The sequence below is a fragment of the Bombina bombina genome, chromosome 7 (genome assembly GCF_027579735.1).
Source record: "Bombina bombina isolate aBomBom1 chromosome 7, aBomBom1.pri, whole genome shotgun sequence".
NCBI classification, from domain to species: domain Eukaryota; kingdom Metazoa; phylum Chordata; class Amphibia; order Anura; family Bombinatoridae; genus Bombina; species Bombina bombina.
In genome coordinates, this window is record NC_069505.1 from 406,828,714 (window position 1) to 406,844,450 (window position 15,737).

Genomic DNA, 15,737 nt, shown 5'->3' on the forward strand with positions numbered 1-15,737 from the left:
TAAGAGGCTTACAGAGATAATTGCTAAGGAGTGGGATAGGCCCGGTGTACCCTTTTCCCCCCCCTCCTGTGTTTAGAAAAATGTTTCCAATAGACGCCACCACACGGGACTTATGGCAGACGGTCCCTAAGGTGGAGGGAGCGGTTTCTACTCTGGCTAAGTGTACCACTATCCCGGTGGAGGATAGCTGTGCCTTTTCAGATCCAATGGATAAAAAATTAGAGGGTTACCTTAAGAAAATGTTTGTTCAACAAGGTTTTATATTGCAACCCCTTGCATGTATTGCGTCTGTCACGGCCGCGGCCTCTTTTTGGTCCGAGTCCCTGGAAGAGACTCTTGACTCAATAACTATAGATGAGATTTCAAACAAGCTTAAGACACTTAAGCTAGCTAATTCATTTATTTCGGATGCCGTAGTACATTTAACTAAACTTACGGCCAAGAATTCCGGATTCGCCATTCAGGCACGCAGAGCACTGTGGCTAAAATCCTGGTCAGCTGACGTTACTTCTAAATCTAAATTACTTAACATACCTTTCAAAGGGCAGACCTTATTCGGGCCCGGGTTGAAAGAAATTATCGCTGACATTACAGGAGGTAAGGGCCATGCCCTGCCTCAAGACAAAGCCAAACCTAAGGCTAGACAGTCTAATTTTCGTTCCTTTCGGAATTTCAAAGCAGGAGCAGCATCAACTTCCTCTGCACCAAAACAGGAAGGAGCTGTTGCTCGCTACAGACAAGGCTGGAGACCTAACCAGTCCTGGAACAAGGGCAAGCAGGCCAGGAAACCTGCTGCTGCCCCTAAGACAGCATGAATTGAGGGCCCCCGATCCGGGAACGGATCTAGTGGGGGGCAGACTTTCTCTCTTCGCCCAGGCTTGGGCAAGAGATGTCCAGGATCCCTGGGCGTTAGAGATCATATCTCAGGGATACCTTCTGGACTTCAAATCCTCTCCCCCAAAAGGGAGATTTCATCTGTCAAGGTTGTCAACAAACCAAATAAAGAAAGAGGCGTTTCTACGCTGTGTACAAGATCTTTTACTAATGGGAGTGATCCATCCGGTTCCGCGGTCGGAACAAGGACAAGGGTTTTACTCAAATCTGTTTGTGGTTCCCAAAAAAGAGGGAACTTTCAGGCCAATCCTGGATTTAAAAATCCTAAACAAATTCCTAAGAGTTCCATCGTTCAAAATGGAAACTATTCGGACAATCTTACCCATGATCCAAAAGGGTCAGTACATGACCACAGTGGATTTAAAGGATGCTTACCTTCACATACCGATTCACAAAGATCATTACCGGTATCTAAGGTTTGCCTTCCTAGACAGGCATTACCAGATTGTAGCTCTTCCATTCGGATTGGCTACGGCTCCAAGAATCTTCACGAAGGTTCTGGGTGCTCTTCTGGCGGTACTAAGACCGCGAGGAATTTCGGTAGCTCCGTACCTAGACGACATTCTGATACAAGCTTCAAGCTTTCAAACTGCCAAGTCTCATACAGAGTTAGTACTGGCATTTCTAAGGTCGCATGGATGGAAGGTGAACGAAAAGAAGAGTTCTCTCTTTCCACTCACAAGAGTTCCCTTCTTGGGGACTCTTATAGATTCTGTAGAAATGAAGATTTACCTGACAGAAGACAGGTTAACAAAGCTTCAAAATGCATGCCGTGTCCTTCATTCCATTCAACACCCGTCAGTAGCTCAATGCATGGAGGTGATCGGCTTAATGGTAGCGGCAATGGACATAGTACCCTTTGCACACCTACATCTCAGACCGCTGCAATTGTGCATGCTAAGTCAGTGGAATGGCGATTACTCAGACTTGTCCCCTACTTTGAATCTGGATCAAGAGACCAGAAATTCTCTTCTATGGTGGCTTTCTCGGCCACATCTGTCCAGGGGGATGCCATTCAGCAGGCCGGACTGGACAATTGTAACAACAGACGCCAGCCTACTAGGTTGGGGCGCTGTCTGGAATTCTCTGAAGGCTCAGGGACAATGGAATCAGGAGGAGAGTCTCCTGCCAATAAAAATTCTGGAATTGAGAGCAGTTCTCAATGCCCTTCTGGCTTGGCCCCAGTTAACAACTCGGGGGTTCATCAGGTTTCAGTCGGACAACATCAAGACTGTAGCTTACATCAACCATCAGGGAGGGACAAGAAGCTCCCTAGCAATGATGGAAGTATCAAAGATAATTCGCTGGGCAGAGTCTCACTCTTGCCACCTGTCAGCAATCCACATCCCGGGAGTGGAGAACTGGGAGGCGGATTTCCTAAGTCGTCAGACTTTTCATCCGGGGGAGTGGGGACTTCATCCGGAGGTCTTTGCCCAAATACTTCGAAGTTGGGGCAAACCAGAGATAGATCTCATGGCGTCTCGACAGAACGCCAAGCTTCCTCGTTACGGGTCCAGATCCAGGGATCCGGGAGCGGTTCTGATAGATGCTTTGACAGCACCTTGGACCTTCGGGATGGCTTATGTGTTTCCACCCTTCCTGATGCTTCCTCGATTGATTGCCAGAATCAAACAGGAGAGAGCATCAGTGATTCTAATAGCGCCTGCATGGCCACGCAGGACTTGGTATGCAGATCTAGTGGACATGTCATCCTGTCCACCTTGGTCTCTACCTCTGAAACAGGACCTTCTGATCCAGAGTCCCTTCAAACATCAAAATCTAATTTCTCTGAAGCTGACTGCTTGGAAATTGAACGCTTGATTTTATCAAAACGTGGTTTTTCTGAGTCAGTTATTGATACCTTAATACAGGCTAGGAAGCCTGTTACCAGAAAGATTTACCATAAGATATGGCGCAAATACTTATATTGGTGCGAATCCAAGAGTTACTCATGGAGTAAGGTTAGGATTCCGAGGATATTGTCTTTTCTACAAGAAGGTTTAGAAAAGGGTTTATCCGCTAGTTCCTTAAAGGGACAGATTTCAGCTCTGTCCATTCTTTTACACAAACGTCTGTCAGAAGTTCCGGACGTTCAAGCTTTTTGTCAGGCTTTAGCTAGGATCAAGCCTGTGTTTAAAACTGTTGCTCCACCATGGAGTTTGAACTTAGTTCTTAATGTTTTACAGGGTGTTCCGTTTTGAACCCCTTCATTCCAATGATATCAAGCTGTTATCTTGGAAAGTTCTGTTTTTAATGGCGATTTCCTCGGCTCGAAGAGTCTCTGAGTTATCTGCCTTACATTGTGATTCTCCTTATCTGATTTTTCATTCAGACAAGGTAGTTCTGCGTACTAAACCTGGGTTCCTACCTAAGGTGGTCACTAACAGGAATATCAATCAAGAGATTGTTGTTCCATCTTTGTGTCCTAATCCTTCTTCGAAGAAGGAACGTCTGCTACACAATCTAGATTTAGTCCGTGCCCTGAAATTTTATCTACAGGCAACTAAGGATTTTCGACAAACGTCTTCCCTGTTTGTCGTTTATTCTGGTCAGAGGAGAGGTCAAAAAGCTTCGGCTACCTCTCTCTCTTTTTGGCTTCGTAGCATAATACGGTTAGCCTATGAGACTGCTGGACAGCAGCCTCCTGAAAGAATTACAGCACATTCTACTAGAGCTGTGGCTTCCACTTGGGCCTTTAAGAATGAGGCTTCTGTTGATCAGATTTGCAAGGCTGCAACTTGGTCTTCTCTTCATACTTTTTCCAAATTTTACAAATTTGACACTTTTGCTTCTTCGGAGGCTGTTTTTGGGAGAAAGGTTCTTCAGGCAGTGGTTCCTTCCGTATAAAGAGCCTGCCTGTCCCTCCCGTCATCCGTGTACTTTAGCTTTGGTATTGGTATCCCAGAAGTAATGATGACCCGTGGACTGACCACACTTAACAGGAGAAAACAAAATTTATGCTTACCTGATAAATTCCTTTCTCCTGTAGTGTGGTCAGTCCACGGCCCGCCCTGTTTTTTATGGCAGGTCTATAAAAATTTTTAAATTATACTCCAGTCACCACTGCACCCTTTGGCTTCTCCTTTCTCGTTGGTTCTTGGTCGAATGACTGGGTGTGACGTAGATGGGGAGGAGCTATATAGCAGCTCTGCTGGGTGAATCCTCTTGCACTTCCTGTTGGGGAGGAGTTAATATCCCAGAAGTAATGATGACCCGTGGACTGACCACACTACAGGAGAAAGGAATTTATCAGGTAAGCATAAATTTTGTTTTTCATTCTTCACCATTGTAACTCTAGCAATATTCCAGAGCTAAACATTGCTGGTAATTAGTGGCTACACACATATGCATATTGTCATTGTCTCAAAAGCTGTGTAATCTATGGATCAGTAGAATATTGCTGCTCTGTAGTTGATTTTAACTATGTGTTTAACCCCTTGCAGGGGTATACAAGTCATAGTGCAGTAAAAAATGCTCTTACAGATTAGAGCATTTTCTTTTTGCACTTTTATGTCCTTTAATCCCTAAAGTGCCAAGCGCTATGTCAATCACTTGCATCACCTCCCCCGTCATATTGTTTATTTAGCTAATAAAGTCCCTTTTTGTTTTATTACAGCAGAGAACCAAAACGCTATTTAAGCACAGGTTGATGGGTCAGTGCCAGTCACTCGCATTTCAGCTGGAATTTCAAACAATGGAATCACAGGTAAGATTACACCTACCATGTGGGCAGTATAGATGTTAAAGCAATATAAAATGGCGGGTTATAGAAATCATTATTCATAATTTTAGAATGATTTTACTTTTCATATCTTTTTTAAAATTAATTTGTGCAATGTCCATTACTTTGTGTCACAGCCCTACAAGGGGGCTAGGGCCTCTACAGGAAGTAAAAGGAATAGTTTTTCCTTTGAAGTGTTGCTAGGAGACACCATAAAATGTCTCCAGTCATGTGACAGTAGAACTTAGGTTTTGTAATGTCTGCTTGCTTATCTAGCTGTAGGCAGGGGCTACACTGAGAATTTCTAAGTGCTATATTTTGCAAGAAAACAAGTAAGTTGTTTGCTTTTTTAACACAATCTGTTTTTTATGTTTACTTTGATTTAACATATATTTACTAAAGAAGCATCGTTTCATATCCCTTTAAGCACTCAACCCCTCTCCTAATTCAGTGTTAGATCCCACTGAGTGAACTAAAATCGAGCTTCCATGCAATAAAAGTTAAAGGGGCATAAACCCCAAATTTTTATTTCCTGATTCAGATAGATCAGCAATTTAAAAAAAAAAAACAACAACTTTATAAATAATTTATTATTTCATTTACTTTGTTCTTCTGGTATCCTTTGTTGAGAACTATACCTATGTAGGCTCAGGAACTGGGAGCTAGCTTCTGGTTGGTGACTGCACATATATGCTTATCCTTCAACAAAGGATACCAAGAGAATGAAGCAAATCTCATAATAGAAGTAACTTGGAAAGTTGTTTAAAATTGTATCCAGTCATGAAAGGAAAACCTTGTTTTTTATATCCCAATAAACAAAAAATACAAGAGGGCACCTCCTGCATCATAGTATAGAGGGAAATGGATTTGGTAACCCCCAAATCCACAAGCCAAATAAACAGTCACAAATGCAGAGCACCTCCTGGCATTTATAGAGCAGGTGTTTGACCATATTGCGCATGCGTTCTAGCATTATTACATACCTGGCCACATACGTCCCTGCTACAGTTTTGAGACCCGTGAAATTCATGGACCCTCTGTACCGCGCATGCGCGGCATTTGAAACTCTGTCAATAACGCGCCCCGCTTTGCAGTATGATCAAAGCCTCCACACAGGTCAATCTTGTATGACCATGCCGCGCCCTGCTTTGCCATATATTTATACGCATTCCATTACAGTTACACTGACATTAAAGAAATTAATTGTTTAAAACTGTTTGCTTGGTCATGCAAAGCAGGCGCGGTATTGACAGAGTTTCAAATGCCACGCATGCGCGGGTACAGAGGGTCCATGAATTTCACGGTCTCGAAACTGTAGCAGTGACGTCTGAGGCCAGGTATGTAATGAAGCTAGAACGCATGCGCAATATGGTCAAACTTTGTGAAACAATGATCCCACGTCACAGGAGAGTGGCATAGTTCGCTATTTTCACAAGCTCGCCATTTTCCCAGAACACAGGCAATGTACTTTCAATGACTTCTAAATAAATAACTTTACTCCCCTGAAAGTAACTAGTAACTGTCATAATACGGCTCACCACCAGATAGCACTATTGTATAATGAGAACATTTCTTTATGCTTTCAAAGCAATTGCTAGTGTTATTTTTTTTTTTTAAATAGTTTACCATCTGAGTTTACTATCATTTATTTAATGATCAGATGTTGTTGAAACAGTATAAACAACTGTTATCACCACTTTAGTATTTACAATAATTTCATTTTATATTTATATTCTAATAATAATAATGGTTTAGCATTCATGTGTATTATTGTATACGTGCTCATGTTTTGTTGTCTGGTTATGTAATCCATGTTGTAAATGAAATGTTTCATATTTTACTGCATCCTTTAGCTATTTTTTTTTTAATAGGGTAAATGCAGTGCCGGTTATGATGTTACTGACTTAAACATTATTATGGAATATGGAGAATATGCTGATCTAAGCAAATTTGTATGCAGGTAAGTTTTTTTTATTTTTTTATTTTATTTATTTAAGAATGGTGACACAGTGAATTTCCTTTTAAAATATGCTCAGGATTACAGCTGTGTTGTTGATATATTTTTTCATTATTAAATTATTTGTTTGTTATCTTTTTATTATTTATTGTTGTATATGTTATGGGTAAAGTCAGATATTGGGTACTCCTAGGATTTCCCCGGGTAAAACGGACATTACCCAAGCGGCTGTGGGTAAAGCCCGATGTATGATCATTAATCCCCTTAGAGTGCGGAGTCGCTGCATCAAACATATATAGCGTGCACTGTAATTCCCCCATCTTCACTATTTTTTTTGTCCCTGCCTAGGGAGTTCAAGGGAGGTGAAGCCCCCCTTGTAAACCTCATTCTCCAAGTTTCACTTGCGGTGGATGCCAGAGGATCGGCGGGGCACCTTCCTTGAAACCCCCCCCCCCCCCCCAAGCGGAGGCAAAATAAATAGTGTAGATGGGGGAATTACAGTTCATCAGGCTTTACCCACAGCCGCTTGGGTAATGTCCGTTTTACGGGTAAAGGATTTCTTACTTTACCCGTGACATATATATGTGTATTGAATACTTGTTAGAGAATACTACTAGTGGAAAGCTAAGAAATGGTGGTTCCCACTCATTGGCTTTCAGGTTTATAGCAAACAATTGGGGACTGTGGTAAGAAAGAAGCCTAGGACGTAGAAAGAGATACCTTAAATGGATGGCAATGCAGAAGATCAGAGATGAGTTCTGCTTAAATGGACAGTAAAGACAGAATGAAGTGTTCATGATTCAGTTAGGGTTTCAGTGTTCTCCACATAACATTTTGCCAGCCAAGTGGCATTATGAAGCAGGCAGGTGGGGGCAGTGTAATACTGTGCATTATTTTTTGTTATTTATAAACGTCACTTAAGGGACACAAAGCACACATTAATTGCATAATTTAACACAAATTAATGTATTGATAATATGTGCAACAAACATAAAAAAAATAATATTGGCTTAAATGTTAGCTGGGTGGTCAGTAAATTCAGCTGGATGTTGTGCTCCTAAAATAGGTCCTGGTGAGAACACTGGGCTTTCAGTTTTAAACAACTTTGCAATTTACTTTTTTATGAACTTTTCTTATCTCTCTTAACATTCTTTGTTAAAAAGTAAACCTAGGTAGGCAAAGAAACAGCAATGCATTACTGGTAGCTAGCTAAACACTATGCTGAGCCAAAGACAAGTGGCATCTATGTTCAGCCACCAATCACCAGTTAGCTTCTGGTGGGATAAAAAATAAAATACCCCAAGCATAATAATGTCAGTGGCAACATGTGAAACAGACACCCTTGCTTGACTAATATAATTTGAAAATTTAGGAGCCAGCCCAAAAATGACTATATTTGCATTTAAAATAAGTTCAATATATATATATATATATAAAAATAATTGTGTGTTCTTTTCTTTTTTTAGGAACTAGATAGCCATATGATTAACCTCTGCAATCATCACATCATCACAATAGCGCTAAGTTATAAAGGACAGTTTTATTGCTTCTTTAATCAGCACAACAGTTTCAGCTGTGCTAACGTAATTGCAAAACACTTTTCTAATGATCAAATAGCCTTTTTAAATGATAAATTTGATAAAGGATAAACTTGGATTAGCAAACACAATGTGCCACCAGAACACAGAACAGATAGTTGCTTATAATGGACTTCTGTACTCCTATGCAGATATTCCATTAACCCTTTAGTGACCAGATAACTTTTCCATTTGTTGACCGTTTGGGACCAGGGCTATTTTTACATTTCTGCGGTGTTTGTGTTTAGCTGCAATTTTCCTCTTACTTATTTACTGTACCCACACATATTATATACCGTTTTTCTCTCCGTTAAAATATACCATTATTCATCATATCTTATAATGTGCTATAAATTTTTTTTATAAAATATGAGTGGAAAAAAACACACTTTTTCTAACTTTGACCCCCAAAATTGGTTACACATCTACAACTACCAAAAAACACCCATGCTAAATAGTTTCTAAATTTTGTCCTGAGTTTACAAATACCCAATGTTAACATGTTCTTTGCTTTTTTTGCAAGTTATAGGGCAATACATACAAGTAGCACTTTCCCTGAATCCCTGAATATCCCTTCATGTGTGTGTGTGTGTGTATATATATATATATATATATATATATATATGTGTATTGATCTAGGCCCATTTTGGTATATTTCATGCCACCATTTCACTGCAAAATGCGTTTAAATAAAAAAAATTGTTAGCTTTTTCACAAACTTTAGGTTTCTCACTGAAATTATTTACAAACAGCTTGTGCAATTATGGCACAAATGGTTGTAAAAATGGCTGTAAATGCTTCTTTGGGATCCCCTTTGTTCAGAAATAGCAGACATATATGGCTTTGGCATTGCTTTTTGGTAATTAGAAGGCCACTAAATACCGCTGCACACCTCATGTATATAATGCCCAGCAGTGAAGGGGTTAATTAGGGAGCTTGTAGGGTTAATTTTAGCTTTAGTGTAGTAGACAACCCCAAGTATTGATCTAGGCCCATTTTGGTATATTTCATGCCACCATTTCAGCGCCAAATGCGATCAAATAAAAAATAGTCAACTTTTTCACAATTTTAGGTTTCTCAAACAGTTTACAAACAGTTAGTGCAATCATGGCACAAGTGTTTGTAAATTCTTCTCTAGGATCCCCTTTGTTCAGAAATGGCAGATATCTATGGCTTTGGCTTTGCTTTTTGGTAATTAGAAGGCTGCAAAATGCTGCTGCGCACCACACATGTATTATGCCCAGCAGTTAAGGGGTTAATTAGGTAGCTTGTAGGGTTAATTTTAGATTTAGTGTAGAGATCAGCCTCCCACCTGACACATCCCACCCCAGACCCCCCTCAAACAGCTCCCTTCCCTCCCCACCCCACAATTGTCACTGCCATCTTAAGTACTGGCAGAAAGTCTGCCAGTATAAAAATAAAGGTGCTTTTTTTTTTTTTATTATTATTATTTTTGTTAAATATATATTTTATAAATGTAGGATCCCCCCCCCCCCCCACACAAACAGCTCTCTCAGCCTCCCCCCTCGACCTAATGGCCGCCATCTTAGGTACTCGCAGCTGTCTGCCAGTACCCAGTTTACTAAAAAAATTGCCTTTTTTCCCTAAAACACCCCATTTTCTGTAGTGTAGCGGCCACCCCCTCAATACATACCCCCTCCCTGATCCCTTTACAAATGTTTTATTTACCCTCCCTCTCCCTTTCCCTCTCCCCCACTCCCTCCTTACACACTGTAAATGTGTGCATGCGCACAAATTCTTGTTTATTCTTATATATTTTTTCTTCTTTTTTTTTTTTTTTTTGCATTGCATTTTTTATGTTTTATGTTTTTTTGCTGCTTACTGTAATGTTTTTACTTGACACTGTTCACTACTGTATCTAAATTGTATTTATTGTCTATACTCTAGTCTATCTATAGTGAGAACTGCTAGATAGCTAGTTGGTACTATACCGAAATTGTATTGTTTGTAAAAGAGGGTGGGATAATCTATACTCCCTTCCAGTTGATAGTTTTTCAATAGTGCGCCCTGTTTTGCCTACCATTTTCTCTTTCTATATTTTTTTTCTTATCGAAGCTGCAGGTCTTGGGGACCCACCAGCTTTGATAGGTAGTCTGTGGCAGCACGGTTGTATTATCTCTGCCTTACGGGGTCCTTTTTTTTTTTTTGCGCCTTACTCACACCTTCCTTTTTTTCTAATATATATATATATATATATATATATATATATATATATATATATATAAAAATTTAAAATACTATATTTTGTCTTTCAAGTAAGTTCTCTATTAAAATAAATAACTATTTTTAACTTTTCGAGTGTTCTTTTCTTTATAGAACAAGATTTAGTATACAGATATAAATAACCCATAGAAGACAGTAGCTGCGGCTTTTTTCATGTTACAATGATGTGTTTTTCTAACATTGATTTTATCCCTTTAGAACATTTCACCTGCGGTCACGATTGCGACGCGGACACCTTTATAACATAGCATTATTGTGATGTTACTTACAACATAGGCCCTATATGTTTGAGCACTTTGCAGAGGTTAATCACATGGCTATAGGCAATAAATAGTAAATAATAAAAACATCAGAACATTTTATACTTTCATGTCTCCAAGTTAATCAAATAGAAAATAATATACTCACGGTCAACTGATACACGGAATGTTATGAAAATGAGACTTACAGATAAAACACTGTGTAACCCAGCGAGGTATAGGTGCCTCAGGGTCCAATGCGCCACTAATGGCATGAACTGATGGTTATCTTACAGGGCAAAAGTTCAGTAATGTGCAGGAAACAAATTGCTGTCAGTCTTAAAAACAGAGAGGTAAAATCTAGAATTTTAAATATTTTCCTATCTGCTTCCCTTAAGTGCAATTTCACAAAGAAAGGAAACATTTCTTGGCTTATAGTGCAACTTATCACATAGTTAAAGGGACATTAAACCCAAAAAATGAATGATTCAGATAGAACATAAAATTTTAAACAACCTTCCAATTAACTTCTACTATCAAATTGTCTTCATTTTCTTGTTATCCTTTGTTGAAAAACAGAGATGCAAGCACATGAGTGTGCACGTGTCTGCAGCACTATATGGCAACAGTTTTGCAACAATGTTATACATTAGCAAGAGCACTAGATGGCAGCACTATTTCCTGTCATGTAGTACTAATGTTATACATTAGCAAGAGCACTAGATGGCAGCACTATTTCCTGTCATGTAGTACTAATGTTATACATTAGCAAGAACACTAGATGGCAGCACTATTTCCTGTCATGTAGTACTAATGTTATACATTAGCAAGAGCACTAGATGGCAGCACTATTTCCTGTCATGTAGTACTAATGTTATACATTAGCAAGAGCACTAGATGGCAGCACTATTTCCTGTCATGTAGTACTAATGTTATACATTAGCAAGAACACTAGATGGCAGCACTATTTCCTGTCATGTAGTACTAATGTTATACATTAGCAAGAACACTAGATGGCAGCACTATTTCCTGTCATGTAGTACTAATGTTATACATTAGCAAGAGCACTAGATGGCAGCACTATTTCCTGTCATGTAGTACTAATGTTATACATTAGCAAGAACACTAGATGGCAGCACTATTTCCTGTCATGTAGTACTAATGTTATACATTAGCAAGAACACTAGATGGCAGCACTATTTCCTGTCATGTAGTACTAATGTTATACATTAGCAAGAGCACTAGATGGCAGCACTATTTCCTGTCATGTTGTACTAATGTTATACATTAGCAAGAGCACTAGATGGCAGCACTATTTCCTGTCATGTAGTACTAATGTTATCCATTAGCAAGAGCACTAGAGGGCAGCACTATTTCCTGTCATGTAGTACTAATGTTATACATTAGCAAGAGCACTAGATGGCAGCACTATGTCATGTCATGTAGTACTAATGTTATACATTAGCAAGAGCACTAGATGGCAGCACTATTTCCTGTCATGTAGTACTAATGTTATACATTAGCAAGAGCACTAGATGGCAGCGCTATTTCCTGTTATGTAGTACTAATGTTATACATTAGCAAGAGCACTAGAGGGCAGCACTATTTCCTGTCATGTAGTACTAATGTTATACATTAGCAAGAGCACTAGATGGCAGCACTATTTCCTGTCATTTAGTACTAATGTTATACATTAGCAAGAGCACTAGATGGCAGCACTACTTCCTGTCATGTAGTTCTTCAGGCGTGTGCACGTTACCTATCTAGGTATCCCTTCAACAAAGAATAACATGAGGAAGAAGCAAACTTGATAATAGAAGTAAATTGGAAACTTTTTTTACAATGTATTCTCTATTTGAATAATGAAAGAAAATAATTAGGTTTTATATCCCTTTAATATTTTGGAAGCTATTAATTGTGTTACATTCTAGGATCAAAAAGAGACAGAGGTTAATTTAGTGATTTTGTTTTTAGGTCAGGAAGGTTTTATTAAAAAAAAAAAAAAAAGAAAGAAAGAAAAGAAAAAAAATAAGGCGTCAAACTTATTAAAAGTCAGAAATTCAAAAGCACATTTCTATCTGCAACTGAACAATGCATGTCATCATTGTAGAAACGCAAGACATAAGTTCTAAGGGCTGTCACAAACGTTTCTGTAATGTATTGTGGATTTTATTTTTTGTTACACTTTCAGTGCCAAACCATTTCTTGCCACTATGCTGATTCAGTTTTTAGAACTGAAAGTTCACTTATCCACACAAATTGTATATTGTTTTTTTTTTAATACGAATCCAAAATGTTTGCTTTGCACAACTAACAAAAAATAGAGTTTAAATACTTCAGAGTGCTGCCAATAAGGCCAAATGGTAAAACAAAACTGAAGGTATTGGCTAGGGTTGTGGAGTCAGAAGCAATTTTAAATGCAGTCAGAGTCGAAGTCAGTTAACATGTACCAACTCCGATATTAAATCTTAATAAAATACTATTTTATGTAGACATGAAACACAAAATACTACCATCAAGCATATTAATGAACATTATTTAACATGTTAAAATATATTTGTGTGCATGGCAAGGAGACAATAAAGCTGTTTATTTAGATTGTAAAACTTGCAGGTAGTGTTCACTGATTGGTAGGTAATCATACACAAGTATCCCTTTCACAGCTCTATTGAATGAACAGAGGCTCACCCACAAGTATAAGATTTAAAGGGACATGAAACCCCAATTTTTTCTTTCATTAATTAGAAAGAGTGTGCCATTTTAAACAACATTCTAATTTACTTCTATTATCTAATTTGTTTAATTCTCTTGATATTCTTTGCTGGAAAGCATATCAAGATAGGCTCAGTAGCTGCTGATTGGTGCGTGCACATAGATGCCTCGTGTGATTGGCTCACCCATATGCATTGCTATTTCTTCAACAATGGATATCTAAAAAATAAAACAAATTAGATAATAGAAGTAAATTTGAATGTTGTTTAAAATTGTATTCTCTAACTCAGTGTTTCTCTTGTTATGTGTATCCAGTCCAGGGATCATCCATTACTTATGGGATATTCTCCTTCCCAACAGGAAGTTGCAAGAGGATCACCCACAGCAGAGCTGCTATATAGCTCCTCCCCTAACTGTCATATCCAGTCATTCTCTTGCAAGCCTCAACCAAGATCGAGGTCGTAAGAGGAATGTGGTGTTTTATACTTAGTTTATTCTTCAATCAAAAGTTTGTTATTTTTAAATGGTGCCGGAGTGTACTGTTTATCTCAGGCAGTATTTAGAAGAAGAATCTGCCTGCGTTTTCTATGATCTTAGCAGAAGTAACTAAGATCCTTTGCTGTTCTCACATATTCTGAGGAGTGAGGTAACTTCAGAGGGGGAATAGCGTGCAGGTTTTCCTGTAATAAGGTATGTGCAGTTAATATTTTTCTAGGGATGGAATTTGCTAGAAAATGCTGCTGATACCAAACTAATGTAAGTAAAGCCTTAAATGCAGTGATAGCTACTGGTACCAGGCTTATTAATAGAGATGCATACTCTTTTATAAAAATGTAATATAAAACGTTTGCTGGCATGTTTAATCGTTTTTATATGTATTTGGTGATAAAACTTATTGGGGCCTAGTTTTTTTCCACATGGCTGGCTTGAATTTGGCCTAGAAACAGTTTCCTTAGGCTTTCCACTGTTGTAATATGAGTGGGAGGGGCCTATTTTGCCATTTTTTTGCACAGCAAAAATTACAGACACAGACATCCAGCTTCTTCCTGCATGATCCAGGAAATCTCTGGAGGGCTCAAAAGGCTTCAAAGTCATTTTTGAGGGAGGTAAAAAGCCACAGTAGAGCTGTGGCAGTTGTGACTATTTAAAAAAAACGTTTTTGTCTTTTATTATTCCGTTTTGGGTATTAAGGGGTTAATCATCCATTTGCAAGTGGGTGCAATGCTCTGCTAACTTGTTACATACACTGTAAAAATTTCGTTAGTGTAACTGCCTTTTTTCACTGTTATTTCAAATTTTGACAAAATTTGTGTTTCTTAAAGGTGCAGTAACGTTTTTTATATTGCTTGTAAACTTGTTTAAAGTGTTTTCCATGCTTGCTAGTCTCATTGCTAGTCTGTTTAAACATGTCTGGCACAGAGGAAACTATTTGTTCATTATGTTTGAAAGCCATGGTGGAGCCCCATAGGAGAATGTGTACTAAATGTATTGATTTCACCTTAAACAGTAAAGATCAGTCTTTAAATATAAAAGAAATATCACCAGAAGATTCTGACGAGGGGGAAGTTATGCCGACTAACTCTCCCCGCGTGTCAGACCCTTCGCCTCCCGCTCAGGGGATGCACGCTAATATGGCGCCAATTACATCAGGGACGCCCATAGCGATTATCTTGCAGGACATGGCTGCAATCATGAATAATACCCTGTCAGAGGTATTATACAGGTTGCCTAAATTAAGAGGAAAGCGTGATTGCTCTGGGGCTAGGAGAAATACAGAGCGTGCAGATTCTGTAAGGGCCATGTCTGATACTGCGTCACAATATGCAGATCATGAGGACGGAGAGCTTCAGTCTGTGGGTGACATCTCTGATTCGGGGAATCCTGATTCAGAGATTTCTAATTTTAAATTTAAGCTTGAGAACCTCCGTGTGTTGCTTGGGGAGGTATTAGCTGCTCTGAATGACTGTAACACAGTTGCAGTACCAGAGACATTGTGTAGGCTGGATAAATACTATGCGGTACCGGTGTGTACTGATGTTTTTCCTATACCTAAAAGGCTTACAGAAATTATTAGCAAGGAGTGGGATAGACCGGGTGTGCCTTTTTCCCCACCTCCTATATTTAGAAAAATGTTTCCAATAGACGCCACTACACGGGACTTATGGCAGACGGTCCCTAAGGTGGAGGGAGCAGTTTCTACTTTAGCAAAGCGTACTAATATCCCGGTTGAGGACAGTTGTGCTTTTTCAGATCCAATGGATAAAAAATTGGAGGGTTACCTTAAGAAAATGTTTATTCAACAAGGTTTTATTTTACAGCCCCTTGCATGCATTGCGCCTGTCACGGCCGCGGCGGCATTCTGGTTTGAGGCCATCCATACAGCTCCATTGACT

The 15,737-nt window shown here is 39.0% G+C and overlaps 1 protein-coding gene across 1 annotated transcript in view; it reads left to right on the forward strand.

Annotated features, from left to right (window-relative positions):
- Nucleotides 1-15,737, forward strand: part of LOC128636401 (centromere protein P-like) — a 103,962-nt gene that overhangs the window by 45,535 nt on the left and 42,690 nt on the right. The window contains exons 5-6 of the mRNA XM_053689421.1: nucleotides 4,511-4,600; nucleotides 6,487-6,575. Of these exons, the coding sequence (XP_053545396.1) occupies nucleotides 4,511-4,600; nucleotides 6,487-6,575 (179 nt within the window). The remainder of the gene's footprint in view (nucleotides 1-4,510; nucleotides 4,601-6,486; nucleotides 6,576-15,737) is intronic.